At 42.4% G+C, this 20,342-nt stretch overlaps 1 protein-coding gene across 1 annotated transcript in view; it reads right to left on the bottom strand.

The window, feature by feature from the left end:
• Positions 1–20,342, bottom strand: part of sgcd (sarcoglycan, delta (dystrophin-associated glycoprotein)) — a 191,456-nt gene that overhangs the window by 137,349 nt on the left and 33,765 nt on the right. The window contains exon 2 of the mRNA XM_085364725.1: positions 17,003–17,188. Within this exon, the coding sequence (XP_085220851.1) occupies positions 17,003–17,188 (186 nt within the window). The remainder of the gene's footprint in view (positions 1–17,002; positions 17,189–20,342) is intronic.

The following is a 20,342-nucleotide window of genomic DNA, read 5'->3' as shown; positions in this document are numbered from 1 at the left end:
GTCACTATCACCAGCAGTTCACAGCAGACCCAGGAATGTTTATCTTCAAATGCATTATGACTAAAATGCTATCTGCAAAGAGAAAATGGTCTCGTATTGTAGCCTGTCCTTTTTTTACCTGCTGAAATAGTTATAATTGCATTTTCAGGAAAAAAATCACTTAAAGAGTTAAAAAATTTAAAGACCTGCTTTTAGGAAAAATGCTGCCTCCTAAAATGTAAGCATGCAATCTAAGTTTAAATGCATTTTTTAAAATAAAGTTTAATAGAGTTTTTAGAGCAGCCTAGGAGTAGCTGGTTACACCATCAGTGGTCTCACGTCTGTGTGATTTGCAGATGATGTGGTCCTGTTAGTGTCACCAAGTGATCTGTTGAATGCAAAGTGGCAGGAACAAAAAGTTAAAACTTCGCATCTGAGGCCGTGGTGCTCAATCGCAAAATCAGGTGGATTTTCTGCTCTGGGCTGGGGATAAGTTGTTGCCTCAAAAAGTTTAGCTACCTTGAGCTCTTGCTCTGAAGTTGGGGAAAAGCAGAGTGTGAGATTGACAAGCGGATCAAAGACGAGCTGAGCCTCAAGGCACAGCTGTCATTTGATTGGTCAGTCTTACCCTCAAATACGGCCACAAGCTGTGGGCAGTGACTGAAAAATGAATGAGAGGTCGAAGTCTAAATGATTTCTGGCTTTTTCCCCTTTTCTTCTACTTCCAACTCATCAGGGCACAAAAAGTTACAAATGCTTATCGACACAGATCAAAAACAAACTTTTGGTTTGTCTTAAGCAGAGAGGTTTACTCATCATCGCTAACAATCACTTTGAATATTTGGGGAGCTTTTTGTCCTGTACTGAGACCTGACAGCATCAGCAGCCTCTGCAAGACTCTTACAGCTTATGAGTCACAGCCCACTCCACTCAGTGAGCTATTCCAGTGCCCCCCCCCCCCCCTGATCATGACTGCGAATTGAACAGGTAGCACTGGAAATGACCTTTGCTTTGAAGTGGTTTTGGGTCCACTGTCAAAGATGGACGAGGAGCTCAGTCACTCAGGAGGTCTGTTCCTCCTCTACATCACGAGTAGCCAGTTGAGGTGTTTTATGAATATAAGGCGATTTTATTTAAACTGTTTTTCAGCCATAAACACAATACCTCTGAAGTGAGGCATTGTGTTCATTGCCAACGACCAGGAAACTTCAGGATAAATCAGGATAACTTTGGGAGAATTGATGACTCCGGGATCGCCTCAGCAGAGCTCTAAAAGAGCAGGAGATGGAGGCAGGAGGCATCTATTAAGCAGACTACTCTTGACCCAAAGTGTAAGAAAACTGAATAGATGGATGGATGAAGAGAAGGAAGCACAGAAATACACAAGAAAATAATGCTACGTGCAGTTAAACAGTTTTAACTGACCCAGTTCAGCATGCCAAGAATACCTCCCTTGGACAAGATGGCGCCTGTGTTTGGCTTTGCCGCTTGTGCCGCTAGTACAGCTCGCTGGTATAGTTTTATACTGGCCGCTATTGTCACTTGCAATATTATTTTTACCGTCCTGTGTTTTGATTTTGTCTCTGCCACCAATACTTATGATTGGGGCATGATGTTGTATATCAAAGATTCAATGGAGAGCTACTGTGACAGCTGGGACAGTTACAGGAAATTTTTCCCTCCACCCTTTGTGTGTTCCTCACCTGACTGCATGTTACCGTACATATCGGTGGGATTTAACACGAAGAAAAGAAGTAGGGGAACCAGGGCCGGTGTCCAGGTGCGACTGAGAAGGTACCGAAGATTAGCTTCTTGGATGTGGGAAGAATCCCGGTGCCTACGACCAATTCATCTACTGTCACCTGGTGCTGACGCTACACTTCAGTTCCCAGCTCGGAATCTATGGTCTGATGGCCCCAGACGTGGCAACAAAACATGGATTATATACATCTGAAGGAAATTTGTTCGTCTGGCTGCTCCGTCATCGGAGCTCCACGTCTTTCGGGACGTGGCGGAGGTCTCGCTGTTGTGCACCAGGACAGATTCACATGCAGACTGATGAATTCGGATTCTTTTACCTCATTTGAACTTCAGATGATCAAGGTCGGCTCTTTGCACACCTTTTATTGTATTTTAATCTACCGACCTCCTGGCCCTGCCGGAGTCTTTTTAACTGAATTTAACGACCGCGCACTTGTTTTAAAACTCGTGGTGATCGTGCCTTTCAGACCACGGTTGTGGAATTCTCTCCCACTGTCTCTTCGCTGCACGGACTCCATTGATTCTTTTAAGAAACAGCTGAAGACATTTTTATTTAGAAAAGCATTTGATTAATTTCTTCTTATGCTGTTTTTATAGTTTTATTGTTTTACATTGTTTTATTTACTTACCTTAACGGTACTAAAAAAGTCCCAGTGCCTTCAGGCACTCCAACATTGCAATGAAAAGCATCCACAGCATGCACTCTCATCCACCTGTGATACAATCAAAAATCACTCTTGTACTGCAATCGTTGGCAATGACACAAAATGATTATTATTTGCAAGTGAAAATTCAATTTAGCGCTAAATGCGGTAAAGCAGCGTTTACTAGAAAAGGGCACATTGAACGAAGGAGAAATGTCAGGCACAACTACGGGCTGAAGAGAAATACAAACAATGGTGGTTATTTGCTTTCAGGACACCTTAAATAGCCTCACCCAGAGGTTAATAGAAAATGATACTGTTTTAAGGCGGACTGAAGACTCTCCAGCTGCCACTGCACCACTCTGGCTCAAATCACTGGGTCCCATAAACCAGCACAACAACAAGCACCACAGCTTTTTATATGACAGGCCGAATTTAACTCAGCTGTGTGTGTGTGTGTGTGTGTGTGTGTGTGTGTGTGTGTGTGTGTGTGTGTGTGTGTGTGTGTGTGTGTGTGTGTGTGTGTGTCTGAGCCATAAATATGGGTGGCACTCCTCTCACAGATTACAGGAGAAGGTAAACAACTCGGGGGAGCTTTGAGGTCATCTCCCCTGCTCTGTATATTACAAACTACTCCAAAGCCTCTACAATTATAACCGAGTATGGGTCATCGCATAAAGGACTGGTAAAGGCCGCCTCAACCAATCGATGGTTTGGCTTTTCTTTGGTAATCTTAAGAACGGGCGTATTTTAGCCCAAATCATGAGCTTTTCTGCAGCTAAATAACGAGGTTAGCATCTGAACCTGATTTAAAGGAGAAGCACACACTCAGGACATTAACAGCTATCTGGATGAGTCACATGGTTTATGCAGCCTACCAGTGGACCCAATATTAGCAGCATCGGGGCATTGTGACACCAGCATTAAACAGTGAGCCAGAGGTGCCAGCGCATTTTGATATAGTATTAGTATTCAACACTGTCCACTTCTGTCCACTTCCTGTCCACTTCCTGCTGTGACAAAACAAATTTCCCACGTGTGGGACTAATAAAGGTTATCTTATCTTATCTTATCTTAACTCCCTGGAATAAGAATGGTTTCAGGTACTGGATTTAGCTTCTGGTTGTAGACTCTTTAAACCTGTATCTTCTCTACAGACCTGCTGGTCTTGGTCCCCCGTTCTCTTGATTGATGACCTCAGGTAACACTGGTGAGGTCACAGCCTCAATTAAAAGTTTCAAGTCCTATTGAGTATAACATAATGTTCATTTTGTAGATCATTCCCCCCCTTTGCCCAATTTCAAAACACCAAGATGACCACAGCCAAAACACTCAACTCGAGGCTTCATAAATGCACTTCACTAACCGGTGGGTGTAGTTTAATTACATTTTATTTATATAGCACCAAATCACAACAACACTCACCTGCTTTATAATGTAAGGTATCCCTGCAACGATACAGAGAATATCAGCCGACCCCCCCATGAACAAACACTTCCTTTCAACAGGAACAAGCTTCCAGCAGAACCAGGTTCAGGCCAGGACTGCTATGGGTGACGGGTTGACTCTATAGCTTCCATCTGTATATACAGACTATAATGTCATAGATACAGGATTTACCCTCTAAGGACTTTTGCTTTGAAGTTCATCTCTGCTAATGAAAAATGTAATCTGTGCATTTGTGGGTCAAAAACTGCTCTCACTGTAAAATGTGAAACAATTGCAAAATGTGATCTGTGTTTGTGTGCATGCACGTGGGTGAGTGAATAATAAGTTGAGAGTTTTCCAGGAGCTGCAAAGCTTCCAAGCCTGTGCTAGCTGGTACCATCTTGGTCTAGCACCAAGCAGCTCCTCTATGTTCCCTTTGAAACTTGATAAATCTTGCAGGCAGAGATGTGTAGACATTTCTGTGGGAGATTTTTGGCTTATTAAAAGATACCATTGTGGCAAACATATCATTTTTTTAGGATGCTAAAAGGGAGCACGCTTTCTCCACAAAAAATCTGTTTGGAGTCACAAACAGCAACAGAAAAATTAAAAAAAGACTTTTACTGAAGCAAATTTCAAAGGAGATCTTTACCAGCCTGAAATCTTCCATAGCTGTGGAAGATTTAACATTCAAAAATAATCTGCATTTGTCTTGTACTCCTCCCTTCATCCTCTGTTTGAAACAAGCTGTTTTACCTGCCATTAAGCCAAAAGCACCTGTCTTCTGATTGGCTGCCCCTCAGAGACACAACGTTTCAACAGCAGGTAGGTGGAGCCTTAATGCTCAGACGTCTATTTTGAGTCAAGTTTAGGCTGAAAACCTGAAAGTGACCATTCAGAGCATTTTGAAAACCACTGATGGCTGCCGTTGCTACCTCTCAGCCTCCCAATAGATTTACCTGTGGTATTATTGTGTGGTTTTCGGAATACATGACCTCTGACCTTTCCATTTCAAAATCCTGCATTGCCTTGTTCTCAAGTTTGATCACAAAGTTGAGTGACCACGCTGCGATAACGCCCCATAAGCCATATAGTTTAACCACGGGGTGTCCAACTCCAGTCCTGCAGGTTTTAGATCTCACCCTGGGTCAGCACACCTGAATCAAATGATTAGTTCATCACCAGGCCTCTGGAGAACCTCAAGACATGTTGAGGAGCTAATTTAGCCATTTAAATGAGCTGTGACACGTCTAAAAGCTGCAGGAGTTCCCCACCCCTGGGTTAAACAGACAAAACTAATTAAATCTCTGGCACAGCTAATTATATGAAACTTTGGCCATGTTTACTGTGAACAACCACTATTGTAAGAGCAGGCAAAGCACAACACAGGTCCCCTTTAGTTACTTGCACTCCTTTGAGGTTCCAAATGGCAGCAGGATATAAAACAACCTGCTCACACGATTACCACTGGCTCAAAGTGAAGGAATATGTAATCTTTTTTAACTTTCCCAAGAGCACACAAGATAATAAGTGTAGTTGAAAGGTCACTTTGACAAAGGGTGGCACAGAAAGCAGCGTTTCAAATTAATGACAACACTCCAACAGCCAGGTTAAAGAAGCTTCTTTTTTTCTAAGAAACTTTCAGGTCTGACTTTCTATTTTTAGTCTTATTCAGTAAAATTCCCCAGAGGCGCCCTGAGACGTTCGATAAAAAAAATTAATAATGCCGGTTTGGGTGGAGGCAGAGTGTCTGCATCTCTTTTATAGGGGAAAAGGATTCTCAAAACAGAACCAGTGAACACAGAACAAAGAGCAAAAACACAGGCGCACATTTAAACTTTCTTTATCTATTCTAAAAATGACAGCAGCTCCAACTTCAAATTCAGAGACAGTTATGGCCTTGCCAAATTTACTGATGGGATTTGCAATTAATGAACAACCAGCCACAAGTAAACAACATCTGACAGAGAGCATTCTGGGAGTTGGTGAGTGCTGGTGGTTTGACTGGAGAGGAAGGTCAAGCTCCCCCTCTGGGTTGGAGCTGCTGGCAGCACCGGCCTCACTCTGGGACTCGATAGAGCTGAGGCTTTTGGTTCTACAGCCCAGTGTGGTGCTGCTGCAAACCTCCACCTGCTGGCTCCGGCACTGTCTCCCAGGAGCAGTGATCCATATCACGCAGTCACAACAGTTCACCTAGCTTTGCTTTAAGTACAGGCTCCGGTGGGGATAGCGGGTACAGGAGAGTGTTTTCTCTTATTTGTCCCTCCCTCCTCTCATTAATCTCTCGCTGGCAGCAGGGAGCGGGCAGACCGACCGCGGTCCTGTTAAAGTGCTCCACTGTAACAAAGTTAACTTCTGCCCGTCTGCATAATGATGTTTTGTAAATCAATTGCCTTCTTTGAATATGCACTGTCTACACAGTATTATGAATGCCTGAAAGGACCGGGAAATTATCTAAAACGGTTCAAATGACATTATCTAGATTCAGACTCAGAGATGATCCAACCTTTCTGTGATGGACTGTGACTTCTTCTTCATTTTGATTCAGATCAGAAAGGTTTTCAGTCCCATTCTGGCTGCAGATACTTGAGTATTTTCGATTTAAACATGTGCACGATGACCGAGTGCAGTGGTTTCACATAAGCCATGTTTCAGTGACTATACCACCATTTCTTCAGCTTTAAAATTAAACTATTTGGACTCAGCTGCAGTTTAGGTAAAAGTAACCTGTGTTACATTACAGTAATACTGAAATTTGATACACTGCTTAAAGAAATTAAAGGAATGCTTTTTAATCAGAGCACAGCATGAAGTCAGTTAATCTTCTGGGATATTCATCTGGTCATTTAAGTAGTTTCATGTGCTTTGGTGTTAATGAACAGGTGCACTAGAGGGGCAACAACGAGACGAACCCCGAAACAGTTGTACCGCTGCCCCTGCGACCTGGACCCCGGGGGAAGAAGATGGGTGGATGGATGGGTTTCTTTTATCTCTAGTCTTAATCCATACTGTACAAGTGATGCCTTCAAATTGGTTTTTCAGTTTTATTTGTCATAACTAAACCACAAAACCAACACCAGTGGTGCAAGATTTAAACCCAAATACTTGGGAAAATATGTATGTCTATATATATTTTTTTAAATGACCCCAGGCCAGGATTTATGATTTATTTGTAAGACTGAAAGTGTACATTGGGAAATGGCAACGATCCCATCCTGTGAATGAGACACTAAATGAGGCTAAGGTGGAATCAGAAAAGGTTTTTTGGACCAGCCTGGAAGGACATAATTCCTCTCAGGGTTTTTTAAATTGTATTTCTTTGACTAGGTGTGCGTGGGGGGCAGATGAGGTTCAGACAATCAAGATGAAAGGAAGTGTTCACCGAAGGCTCTCGGTTACACTGGTCGCCTCCTACCTGCAGTCAGCTCCTCTGGCTGAGAAACAGGCCTGGTTTGCTGGAGTGGAAAGCCCGGGTGGGAGGGCAGCTAATACATCACTCACCCTCCCCCCTTTAACTCATTACCTCACCGACTCCAGTCCATGTACATGAGGTGCAGCCCGTTTAATCGGTCTCAATCTGAGAGTCCCCGGCTGTCTTTGCTGCAGCGGCAAGCCTATTTAAAATAATCGGTGGCTGAAAACGCAGCTCTACGAGCTGTACGTCTCCTGAGACAGGCGAAGAAGTAACAGACTTGTACACAACTGCATGACGAACAGCACACAGGCATAAAGTCTTACAGACAAAGCGCATCATTACAGCCTACAGATCCTGCACAGATCCACACTTTCAGAGCAGATCGGCGCGTAAGTCTCCTGCCACCACTCTCTGCACGACTGATGCAGCGATTAGTTTGTGGGTCTCGCAGACCTTTTCAGACAGAAGCAGCAGCACAAGAGCAGGAGCCCACGGGGGATTTCAGCTGCACTGTTGTGGCTGATGACATAATGAAAAAGGAAAAGTGGGTGAAATGAAAGTGGCTGCTCTAATTAAGTACAATCTTAATTAGCAGCATTTTAACTCTTCATTTGAAATTTATGGTGATTCTATTAACTTTTAATGACTTGCCTGCCCTGAGCTCTTCTTGTTTCTGACACGGCCTCTGAAGCCCACCTGCAGGTGGCCCACCGTCCACAGCTGCTTTAACCCCCACTATAGAAATGTTCAGCATTGCATACAAAACACCCAAGAAAAGTGTAAATATATTGGAAATCAAATTAAGAGGACAAAATGATCCAGTGGTAAAGATATTCTTCAGTACTGATGGAAAAACGAAAGTAGATTCTTACCCAGGTTAAACTAAATGTTTAGGAAAGGTTCCTAAATGCTTCCTTTATTATCTCCTTTAGCAAAGGAGACACTGGAGAATCCTTCCTAACGTCAACTTAGATTTCAAAGCATCAGGTCATTCATGGAAACAACATAACTGACAGGCGATACTTGTAAATGCATATCTCAGTCTGGATGGGGTCACTTTTACTAGAATGATAATGAAAATCTTAATAAAGGCAGGAGTTAAAGTGGATCAACTCTTCAGTGGGAAGTCTATATGTGACTGAACAGCAAGGTGGAAGAAGAAACATTTCCCAATAAAACCATTTTATTTCAACATTATGACAGACGAGTCTTTTTTTAAACCTTAATTATAATTTATTCTTAATAATCAGGTGATATTTTTCAGATGCATGTCAGCTCTTACAGCATCCCTGAACTAACACAGCTGCAAGCAGGGCATTAATGCTTAGCCAAAGCTGTGCATGTGATGCAGCGAGAAACGACATTAGTAAAAAGTGAACGTCGCTCCAAACTTGTCACTTTCTGATCTGAAGCCTCTCGGCTGGAGGCGAGTGCTCAAACCCAACCAAACGTCTCATGTAAACATTTCCATTCGTTTCCACGCACATCATTTTTACACTCCATGGTGCACAAATAATTGAATCGCATTGGTGTATCTTTGCTTGCTTGTGTGAACTCACAATTGTTCCAATTGCATCAATTGATAATCTGCTGACCTGCACTAATGCATGACTTCAAAGGGGCCATTTGTAGAGCATGGAGCTCTCAAGTTGAACTTTACACACATTTTCATAATAGCTCAGAATACCGAGGACAGCATTTCCTCAGATGGGGAAAATGTCATGCGTGACCTGATGCGTTTCTGCTCTAACAACCAGCAGCTGCATCAAGTGGATCTGATGCATTGATGCACTTTTTCCACAAAAGAAATTCTGTTTGAAGTTCATCTGAAAGAATTTAGCACCCAACTATATGTTGTTGTTTTAAACACAGCATTTGTGGGATGTGTTTGAGCTGCAAAATGTCATTAGAAAACTTTCAGGACACCATAAGAAACTACATGTTTGTACTAGGTCACGGTACACTTCACTGATGTTTGTTCCCCTGAAAGAGTTGAACTGTTTGTCTGGTACAACAGGCTGATGAAATCTAAGTTGGTGAAATATATCAAAGAAGATCATTAGTGAATCTCTCCATGGAGGAAAAATACACTCCTGCAGTCAGGTCCAAAAGCATTTGGATTTTATGCAATTTCTGTATTTTTGCCTCGATAGGCCACCACAGAGGATTGAGATCAAACAGTCAAGATGTGTTTTAACACAAGGACCCATAAACTGTTTAGGAACTTTTGATAACCATTTTTTAAACATAGTTCCCCATTTTCAGAGTCTGAAAAGGAACCGGAGGGAATACCAGAATTTTAAATATGTGGATTGTTTTTAATACTTTAATATTTTAATACTACTTTTCTGTTAATAACTGTCTGAAGCTAGGGGGAAAATGAGCGGTTGCACTGAATTCTTTTGCATTTTGCAAATGACTTGCAGGCAGTTGCAGTGCTCAATTTGTTGTCTGAAGGTTGCACATGCAACATTCCCAACCTGTGGCCGACCTCTGCGCAGGTCACCTGGTGGGAAGTGATCACAGTCTGGCTTGGACAAAGTTCACTCACTCAGTGGTTTGCAAGCACTCGTCGTCTAATCTAATCTATAAACAACGTCTAACAATCGATTTGAGTCATTCTGCAACTCATCTGACTCAACTGGTTGCCAAATGATTCTATTTAAGTTCTATTTCTATATCAAAGCAAGGCTGCCCTTATTCTATTTTGCAGTTGTTATATTTTGTGGTTTTTCCCATTTCTGGTCTGTGAGGTAAAGCCTTGACTGTAGACGGCAACAACCATTTTGTGATTTTCACGGTGTTATTACAAACAGATTACTTGTAATTATCACCTTGAAACCATTTCAGTCTGATAGCAAACGGACTCGGTCTAACTGCCATCTTATCCCCATCATGAGTTGCTGTCGAGACTGGAGTTGATAGAATGTGGTCACAGATCAGGTCCTCGTCTTAGAAGCAACAATTTCACCGGACACTGTTGCAGTAATTGTGGTCATGCTGAAACTCTGCACTCGGATTACATGTCGAGTATGATTTGATTTAAAAGTTACTGTGCTGGTGCACAGAGACAAAACTACAAAAAGTGGCTTAAATTTAAAGAGATCTCTGGCAATTCCACCTTAAAAGTAAGAAATGTCCACCTGCAGTGTAGCAAACGACTGGTCGCCACTGACGCCAGGCCTATAACTCTTAACTCTTAACAATCATACATGCAGGGTGCTGTTGGAAGGAGGTTGTTTAAAGACCATCCAGGCAACAACAACAAGAAACAACAAGAGAAAACTATCTACAGCCATTTTTTGTAAGAGTGAAAGGCATTAAGGCTAAATGTAGGAGGATTTGATGTTTTGCTATGAGACATTTATGCAGGTCACTAAGTGGCAATATAAAATTCACATTAATAGTAAAAAAAAAAAAAAGCTCATGTGTACAAACATTTAGTGCCAAATTTTGGCATGCATACCGACACAGTACGACAAAGGTTAAACTTTGATTAAGGGGCGCTCGCTGTGCATTACTAAGTAACCTCAGAGCCTCCTGCGCACACAAGCATCCGTCTCCCTCATGTCCACTGCTTGTCCATATTCATTATTCACACGTTTCTATTATTGCAGTCTGGAAGTGACGGAGTTACGCAGAAATGAAACATTTACACTAAACCTCCTGTTCCTGCTCAGCACAGCTAATTTGAATACATTCATTGATTTGATAAAAAAAAAATGTAAGAATTAAAAGTGATAATTTGACTCTGGATTAAACAGCAGACGCTGTGCTGGACGTGGCGTCCCTACGACGTCTTTAATTACCTTTGATGAGGAGAGATCAGGTTTGAATTCAGATTTGTGTAAATGCTGACCTTTGAAGAACTCTGATCATCGTATACGGGAGAAAGAACCCAGTGCAGTTTAGTGTTTAATTAAATAACGTTTTTTTGTTAAAACATGTAATATAACACTTTGGTTTAGCAGTTAAAGTAGGTAGTTATTTGGTGAAGTTTCCAAACTTGCAGTCTGTTAAAGTTGAAAATACTTCAGTTTTTTATTGTAAAGATAAACAAGTGTTTGAGTCTCGTGGACCCCCACTGTCTTCAAATCAAACACAATTGATGTCAAACGTTTGTGCTGTGAAAACTTTGGTTTGTGCTGTTTTTTATTTTAAAGATATTACTAAATGTTTCTAGACCAGCCTCTTTCTTTACTGTGAAAAGGTTGTAAAACATAAACCAGTGTTGGATATTTTTTTATTCTGATCACACTCTTTATAGTGAAAAACTAGGTTAACTTTCTTAAAATAAATTATGCATTCTGCATTGAATTTGCAAAATACAAACCTCCTTCTCCCCATCCAGCCATACTCCTCTCCTTCATCTGGCTTTTGGATATTTAATTTCAATAATAATCATAATAATGAATAAATAAATAGTAAATAAGGTGTCAGCAGCTCTGCCATATATGCAAGAGCCTTTTCACATAAGTCTTTATATTTTTGTATGAATTGTTTTCTGGACTTCACTGGACGAGAGTAAAAGAAAGTAAGAACAGGGCTGAACTGTGAGCACTGGCTAGCTTTTGTTAGCCGCTTAGCTTTTGTGTCCTGGACCAAATAAATACTGAGACAGGGCTGCAAGCTGCACCTGAAAAGCATGTTAGGTGGTTCAATATAGTACTACTACTAATACTGCCCGTCCGAGGGTGTGGCCACCAAAGGCAGATCTCCAGAGATTTGTCCTGGACCATTTTTTCTAGTTGCATCCAGGTGTAGCCCATCTTTTGTGCTTCTGCCTCGAGGTCCGTCACCAGGTGTTTCTCTCTTTTGCTTTCCTCTGCCTGACTGGTGATGTTGGTTGGTGGTTTGCATAGAGCGCGCCCTACCCAGCGCCATCTTTTCCGCCACTGCCAGTCCCAAACCCAGATTAAAAAAAAGAGGAGGGTAGGACGTGGGGCCCGGAAAAAGCTCACCTGCTACAGAAATGCTAAAAAGAAAAACAGGGACTAACTTCCTGGAAGACCGTAGGTGGTGAAAGCCACCAAACCAATTCTTCTTTCGACCAGGAGAACCTACATTGGCACATAGGACGTCAGGTGGAATATAGTTCTAATAAAAATAATAATTAATGTTTAATTTGTTGTGGGGTCCACCTCTGTCAGAGGGACTTGCTGATTGGAGCTGGAGGTGGAAGCAGACGTGTCTTTCCTTGGTTTGCTGCGACTTTAAGTCCTTCCCTTTTGAAAACCATCTACCACATTTCAAATGATTTCCTTATTCTATACTCAGCAGGGTGACGCATTAAAAACATTCTAACATTCCCTGTGCAGCTCTGTCAGAACATACGGCTCAGCTTCAGAGAAACTGCTTTCTGATTTATGTAGATCTCATATTAAAGCCCCGCTGTGAAGCAGACTTCATGTTTTATTCACAGCAGCGGCCATGTGCTGTGCGCGCACGTGTTTCTATGTGCAGTGTACTGAAAATGTGTCTTGTACTCTGTTGCATCTGACTCGTCACGGGGACAGTGGATTACTAAGCAGGGAGACAGACGACAACAGCAAGGAGAAATAAACGGGAGAGAAGGGAAAGAGGAACAGTCTGAGGCACTTAAAGCTCATCTCGGAGTCTTAGAGAGAGCAACGCGGTTGATTTGGATGAGCTGGGCTGCATAAGGATCAGTTTAACACTTTTTATTACGCACACAATTTGTGATGTATAATAAACATGAACTGCCAAATAGTTAAGTGGGATTAAAGATGCGCACGAGCACATACAGTAGATATTAGATTACACATCTTCAACAGAACCTTTTAGTTTGTTGCTTTGATGATGCTGTTTTTTGTTAATATAAAAGCCTTTTGTAAAGTCTTTGCTATAAAAACAAAAATTCTAAATTTGATTTGTTGTATTTGCTGATGATAAAACAGGTGAGACGGCAAATTTCAATCTCTTCAAGTCCAAGATTGAAGCTGATGAAAGTCAAGAATCACCTGGACAGAAGCAGTGGCAGCCTACCTCACCAACTCTGTCTGAGCAGCAGTGAAAGTAAAGCACCACCAGAAGTCATCAGAACCATGATATACCTGCTGAAAAATGGCCAAAAACATTGTCTTTTTAGTGTTTTTGCCCTTTTTAACTTTTTATTGTATGTCATGTTTTGAAAATGGTCTCCAGTATTTTCCTTTTCGGTATCAAATTTAGATTCTAGGATCGACTGCAGAAAGGCAGCAGAGCTGGTGAACCTCACACAGCCCAGTCTGGTGAAATGTAAAATAATTGCATGATAACCTATAAAAATAAATAAATGAAATCTTACCCGTTTCATCTCATCTTTGTGTGTGGCTGTTATTGTCCAGAGTTTATCAGGCTGACAGCTGTGAGCAAAGAAGCTCTTCTTCAGCGTAAGAGATTTATGATTACATAAGTGAGTTATTATCCGTCTCTCCTCTGTCTGTGGAAACTCTCAGATAAATACAAAACAGAAAACACATCACGATGAAAGACACTCCATACAGTTAACTGCAATGTTCTTCAAGACAATAAAAGCCTTTCTCCGCCACTCAGATCAAAGCTGTGTTGACCGTCTTGTTGTTGACGTGCAGTCTTAGCGGACATGTGAACATTCTTATTGTACTTGTTCTATCGATGGGCAGCGCACGACACCAGGCAATAACACAGAGTACGAATGAATGATAGGCAGGGAGCAGGCCATCGACTGCTGCAGCCTCCAGGTGAAATAAAGTGGAATTGTTGCCGTATTTGACAACTAAAAAACTCACTTGCGTGTGCACAACGTCGTGTTTCATCTTCTGTGAGCAAAGCAACAACCACTGCATCATCTGCAAACATGTTCACCTTCAGCTGCAACACCATTCGGTTGAGACGTGCTCTCCGAGTGTCAGTTGCAGATAAATGTGCACAAACGCAGCACATTCGTGTTGTTTTGGTCGATCACGATGACGGCTGTAGGTCTTAGTGATCATGGCGATCATGTAAGCTCTTTATGTTTCGTGTTTTTGGTACAAAAACTAGTGAGTGAGGATTTCCAGGGTTTGTTAGCACTGAAACAAACAAACCAGTGTAAACATGAGTATTCAATCACGCATTAAACGAAAAGATTCAGGAGCCGATACATTACTCCGTAATTAATGAGCGGCGTATTTCCAGTGATTCTTAGTGGATTTCAGGATTGTAGATAATGACGAGAACAAACTGATCTATATTGATAAATCAGAAATGATTCATGAATATCATGAATTATGTGATAATGAGTACACTGACCGCTTTATCATGAGTGGTCCCTGATTAAGTCAGGACCTGCCGACGAGCAGCACAAAGTAGTTAAGGATTAGAAAATATCACCGAGTAGTGAAAGATGCCTCATACAGCCCAGGCAGGGAGTACTCCCACATTAATTCATCAGCATAAAATAATTACTTTCTCTTTCTGTGCTCTCTCAAGTTAAGTGGTGCATCAAACTGAGAGGCTACTGAGTACTGAATCATTACTGTCTGTGAGTTAACCCCAGCAACACACATCAGGCACGACTGCATCGCCTCACAGCTCTGAAGCTGGAGCTGATATTCGCCCCTTATTCCACCAAACGCTCTGAAGCGCATTTCACAAGCGTCCCAGAACCGCTCTCTGCTCTGTGCCACTTAAAGCAGCGTCCGGTCTGTTTTCCACAGAAGCCACTTCAAGCTTTGCAGAGCTGGAGGGCAGGAAGTCAGACAGAGAAACGCAAAGAGAATCCGGTCAAGCTCCAGAATGAAAGACCCCATGCTGACTAAACGGCCCACTGCTGAAATGCTCCCGGTGCGATTTGAACTGTGCGAAGAATGACACAAAAAGAAAACCCTGCATCAAACACGGGCCAGATCTCAGCTCGGCCTTTGATTAGAACAGTCAGCTGTTTTAATTTCTCTAAGCTTACATTATGCTCATTAACACACGAGGGAAATCCCCCATCAGTGAAGCGGACCGGCAATGACCGACATCCAGCGATGTTAACAATTTGCATCATGAAGCCAAAAATAGATCTGAAGCGTTAATCGATAAAAGAGGTTAGACAGGATCTGCTGTGCATGGGAGCATGACTGCTGGTTACACTGGTGACACTGGTGCCAGTTTGGATTCAGGAGACAGACACCCTCACTACGTTTAAAACTTTCCTTTTTAATAAAGTATATCGTTAAGGCAGGATCAGGTAACCCTGAATCCTCCCGTTTTCACGCTGCAGTAGGTCCGGGCTGCTGTGGGCTTCCCATGATGCACTGTTTATACACCACTCTGCAATAGTTATTAATAATCTCTGTCTCTCTTGCACAGTGTGTCCTTGTCCTGTCGTCCTCCGCTCACCCCTAACTGCACGTGGCACATGGCCCCGCCCCTCCTTGGTCGTGCAGGAGGCTTCTTCCTGTTAAAAGGGAGTTTTCTTTCCCACTGTCACCTGGTGCTTGTTAGGGTCTTTACCTCACAATATAAAATGCATTGAGGAGACTGTTGGGTGATTTTTTACTATGTAAGCAAAACTGAATTGAATCTAAATGAACTGTTTTTTTGCCATGAAGGAGGCTGGGATACTAACAGGCCTGTGGTTCAGATAACATTAGCAGTTCAGATCTGTTGTTAAAGACTTCCACTTGGATATGAGCAGACAATGACACTAAATGTCTGCAACAGAGTGAAAGCTCATCTACGTTAAATATATAAAAATACTGCTTAGCAAATGGGATCTGTGGAAAGTGCTGTATGAAAACAATCCGGCAGTGCCTGCTTAGCACAGAAAATAGAGCAATCTTGATGCAAATTAGTCTGCTGTGTGATTCTCCGGTAAAGTTATTCATATGTGAAAAAGCGGAGCTCCAAGCGTTTGTTTTGTTTGATGTAGTGGTAGCATGGAGGAGCTCCGGGAGGAGGAGGAGGAGGAGGAGGGCGACAGCTTTACAGTTCAGGTTTTATCCTTTAGATCAGGTTCAGTTAGACAAAACGCAGTCTGTGTGGTGAGAACAAATTGTTTTGTGATTGTTTTTGTTTTTTTACAAGATGGAGACAAGTTGCAAAGGAGGAGCAGAAGAAAAAAGGACCGCAGCTGAAAATGGAGTTATACAGAGAAGTCGTATAAAGACAGTTTCTGAAATTAGCTGTAATTTCAAAACAAGTCCGAGACGCCTGACGTTTCTCTCATCACTCAAACCACCTGCAGAGGCAGTCGATCTGCCGAGCATTTCACCAACAAAGAGTGCAATCAACTGCATGAAAATTTAAAAAGCTATCACATCTGGAGCTTATGAACAAGCGAGCCCTGATGTGTTACGAATAAATAATAAATAAAAGCACAGCACCGGAGTGAAGCAGAGGTTTAAATGTCGCGCGGTTACAGAGATGAACCTCAAAGGCTAAGTATCTAATGATTCTGAATGGGCCATCATTAGCTTCATATTTCATGTAACATAAAGGTTGATTTGAGCTTTACATCATAACTTACAAAACTCCTTTTATCGCTACACCGCAACCTTCCACGCCATTCAGGTCGCTGTGGTACGCGCTGACCCGACGTGTACTTTTATTTCTCAGGAGGTTCACGTCAGGTTATGTAGAAGGTGGTGGTGTAGGGTTAAGATGGAGACCCAGTTATGGCGGAAGTTAAGACGTAGATGTGATGTAGACGTTTCACTCACATGTAAGGAGGAAATCTAAGCGGTGTGATGACTGTAAAACGAGCATTTTAAGGTCATGTGAGGAAACGCCAGCAGCATGCAAATGCTGAAAAGGTGCAACTTACTATGGTGAAGTTCATGACTTTGAGGATCCAGATAGTTAGTGCCAAGTTGATCAGGATCAGGATCATCAGCAGCAGGACGAAGAAGTAAAGGCAGCGTTTCCTCCAGCCGTATATTCCCACTTTGTACACTTGTGGTTTCTCTGAACTCTGGACATTGTTCCTATGAGTGCACTGTTCTTGGGTCATCTGAGAGGAGACAGAGAATAAGAAAGGATTATAGCCGAGGGCAGCACGCTGACCTTAGGGTTGCGTACTGCTAACAAGACTGTTTCTCTGGGGTTTGATGAAAGCCCGGTTCGCACTGACAACATTGTTTATTTGGATAGCTTTTATAAGGCAAATAAGTGTCATGATGCTGTGTTTTTGTCCCCTGTGGGCTGCCGTTTCATCTGAAGAGATTACAGGGCATCTGCGTAGTTAAAGCTGCATTAAAGCTGCAGTAGTCACAGATCTGTGAAAGGCAAATAAAACCAAACAGCACAAAACCAACTACATAAAACATCACAAGTACAAAACGGGCAATCCACTCCCCTCTCAGTTTTAGGACCCACTCCTAAAATAAGCACCGTGTATTTAGTCAGTGGGTAAATGTGCTTCACAAACTGCAAAAAAATAGTCATTTCTGACATTTGGCTTCACACAGGATTCTTCCAGAGGCCTAAAGTATAAAGCAGGACTTGGCTGGATAACTTCAGGTTTAATCTGGGATTTTGACTTCAGTAACTCAAATAACCACGATGAAGGTGAGCAGAAGAGCATCTTTGCAGAAACAACATTTTAAGCCTTGAAGCAGACGAGCTACAGCAGCAGAACACCATCCCTGTTAGCTGAAACGGAGGGTGCAGTTCATACAAGCTCACCAAAATCAGATAAAGGATGTTTGCAGCAGGTTAATACGTCACGTCACAAATCAAACATCATCTCAAACTGGTTTCTTGAACATGAGTTCACTGTACCCAAATGTACCTCACCGAATGCCACCAAGCTTTATGGAAGTTTTCAAAGTCAGTCTCAGCAAGAAGTAACCAATGAAGTGTTGGATTAGCGCGGGTGGCCTTTTCAGCACCACTGGCATCAAAAACATGTTTTGGTCGCACTGACGCAACATCTTTCAAACAGTAATGGTAAATATTTCAGCATTCATTAGGCAAAAGAGCAACATTTCTATTCATCACGGTCCAATCATCGTTTGTCTTTGAGCTCTTATTGGGTCTTCACCGTCTCCTGAGAAAACTGTCTGCCTGTTTAGCTGCTAAATGTTCCACTGGTGCTGGTGTGGAACAGCAATAACAGCATCAATTTACTCTAATCTGGCCTTTATGTATTCAGCCATTATTGTAGCCCCTTGGGGCTGCAGGATGGAGCTGACTATGATTGCTTGGATGCAGCTCTGCGGAGCCACAGAGGAAAATGACTTTAAGATAAGAGATTGGACACAACTGAACATTACTACAAATAACATGCCGTAAACATTCCTCTCACATACTCCTATCCAATAGCTCTCATTTGAGTCACTGACTGGCCACTCAGTCCTTGGCACAATGAAAGAGAGTTTAGTTAGCAATCCCATTGATTGATTACCCCATAAGTGGTCTATAACTCCATTATAACCCCTTGCCCCATTGATGTGCCGATAGCAGCGATTAATGATGATTCTAATTGTCTGCCTTTGATGATGAGGAGGCATTGTTCACTTCTAGCGCCATAATAATGGCCTAATAACTCTGTGGAAAAATACAATTTACTGTCGGTCGCGCTTTGGAGTGCGTGCCTCACACCACCCAAGCCAATTGTTTTTGACAACCACACACATTACCCGCTAACTGAAACAAATGGCACAAGGCAGGGCCCCGGTGAGAGAGTGCTGAAGGCTACAGAGGAGACTCCAAAACACCAGTCAGCAAAAATGGGGAAATCTCATTGTGTATGGTCCGATTTTCATTTCTGTGTGAGGGGAAGATGCAGAGAGCTGAAGAGGTGCAGCTTAGCAACGTCCAGGCTGATAGATAAGCTTGAAATAAGCAGTGTGAGAATAAACAAAAGCCAAGCGAGGCGCAAAGCTATCCAAACGGAGATGGTTCTAAAATAGCATTTAAAGTGGACACACACACACATTCATGTAGGGGTGTGTGTAACTGTGAATCTTACTAGTTTTAAGTGCAAAAAAGCTGAAGGTTATTATCCTCGTGGCAAATTTTCTCCTTGTTTTTCTGGCTCTGAATTGGCCACCTTCCTTAATCTCACCCGTGAAGCTGTGATCATCTTGTCTGCTTATTTCAATTATCAATTATTATTATCAATAAGCACCAGAGACATTTGAGTTTCTGAAGAACTGAGGATACAAATGCTTCCACTGGATGAACTGGACTTGAAAAGCCACAGAAAATGTCAAAGGAACTCTGCCCATTTCTGCGTGAAATATCAGGGGCCGTTACACAAACACGACACCAACCCTGAGGTCTTTTGGCAGCTGGGATCAAAACCCCAAGGCCGTGTGTGATGTACGGGCCGAGGGACCTCTATAGCTCTTCCTGTACATAGTCCACTCTGAAAATCACTCAAAGCCCTCCACCACAGTGAGAAGGCACAGAGGGAAGAGATTAGCCTGAAGGCGAATGTCAGTTTAGTCTATTTAGGTTTTCACGCTCATCTATAGCCTCAAGTCGTGAATACCGACCAAAAAATAAATAAATAAATAAAAAAAAATCAGGCTGCAGATACAAGCAGCAGAAATGAGCTTCAGGCCACTGGCTGCTGCTCTTCTGCGTCCCCATAGAGAAGGAGAGAGGGAATTTTCAGTTGCTCTGCTCATTCCTTCATCTGAATCCTGGATATCGGTGACCAAAGATAAGAATCCATTTTATTTATTTTTTAATTACATTACTGCAGTGTGGTAATTACAAGTTATCTGTATAGACAAAATCACAGGTTCACCCTTGATTATCTGAGGCTGACCTCGCAGTTTACCACGAGTGCCCGAATCTTTGGTTCAAAACATAAAACACGGGCACGAACACAACGACCAACAGCTGCATGAGCCAAAAGTGGCCAAGGCTGTTTGATCAGCTCTCTGGCAATATCCTCGCAGAGCCTGGGAGAGGGAATTAATGATGCCCCTCATCCTGCACAACACTTGCTTTTCTGCTTCCATCTGCAAGAAGCCCTTCCAAATATGGCTGCGAGTCATGGCAGACAAACCGCTGTCCTGTCCAATCACCCGTTTCAACAGAATCCAGTTCAAATGACATTTGTTTACAAAAAGAATCCCGATTATGAAAACACACAAACATTTGTTAAGCTGAGAAAATTAAAGAAGTTTGCGCAGAGTTAAAGTCTTCAG

The sequence above is a fragment of the Diplotaxodon limnothrissa genome, linkage group LG10 (assembly GCF_057381915.1).
Source record: "Diplotaxodon limnothrissa isolate DT_005_m linkage group LG10, D_limnothrissa_male_GT1.1, whole genome shotgun sequence".
Taxonomy (NCBI): Eukaryota; Metazoa; Chordata; class Actinopteri; order Cichliformes; family Cichlidae; genus Diplotaxodon; species Diplotaxodon limnothrissa.
The sequence above is the reverse complement of the archived record's forward strand: the minus strand, read 5'-3'. Positions and strand labels throughout refer to the sequence as shown.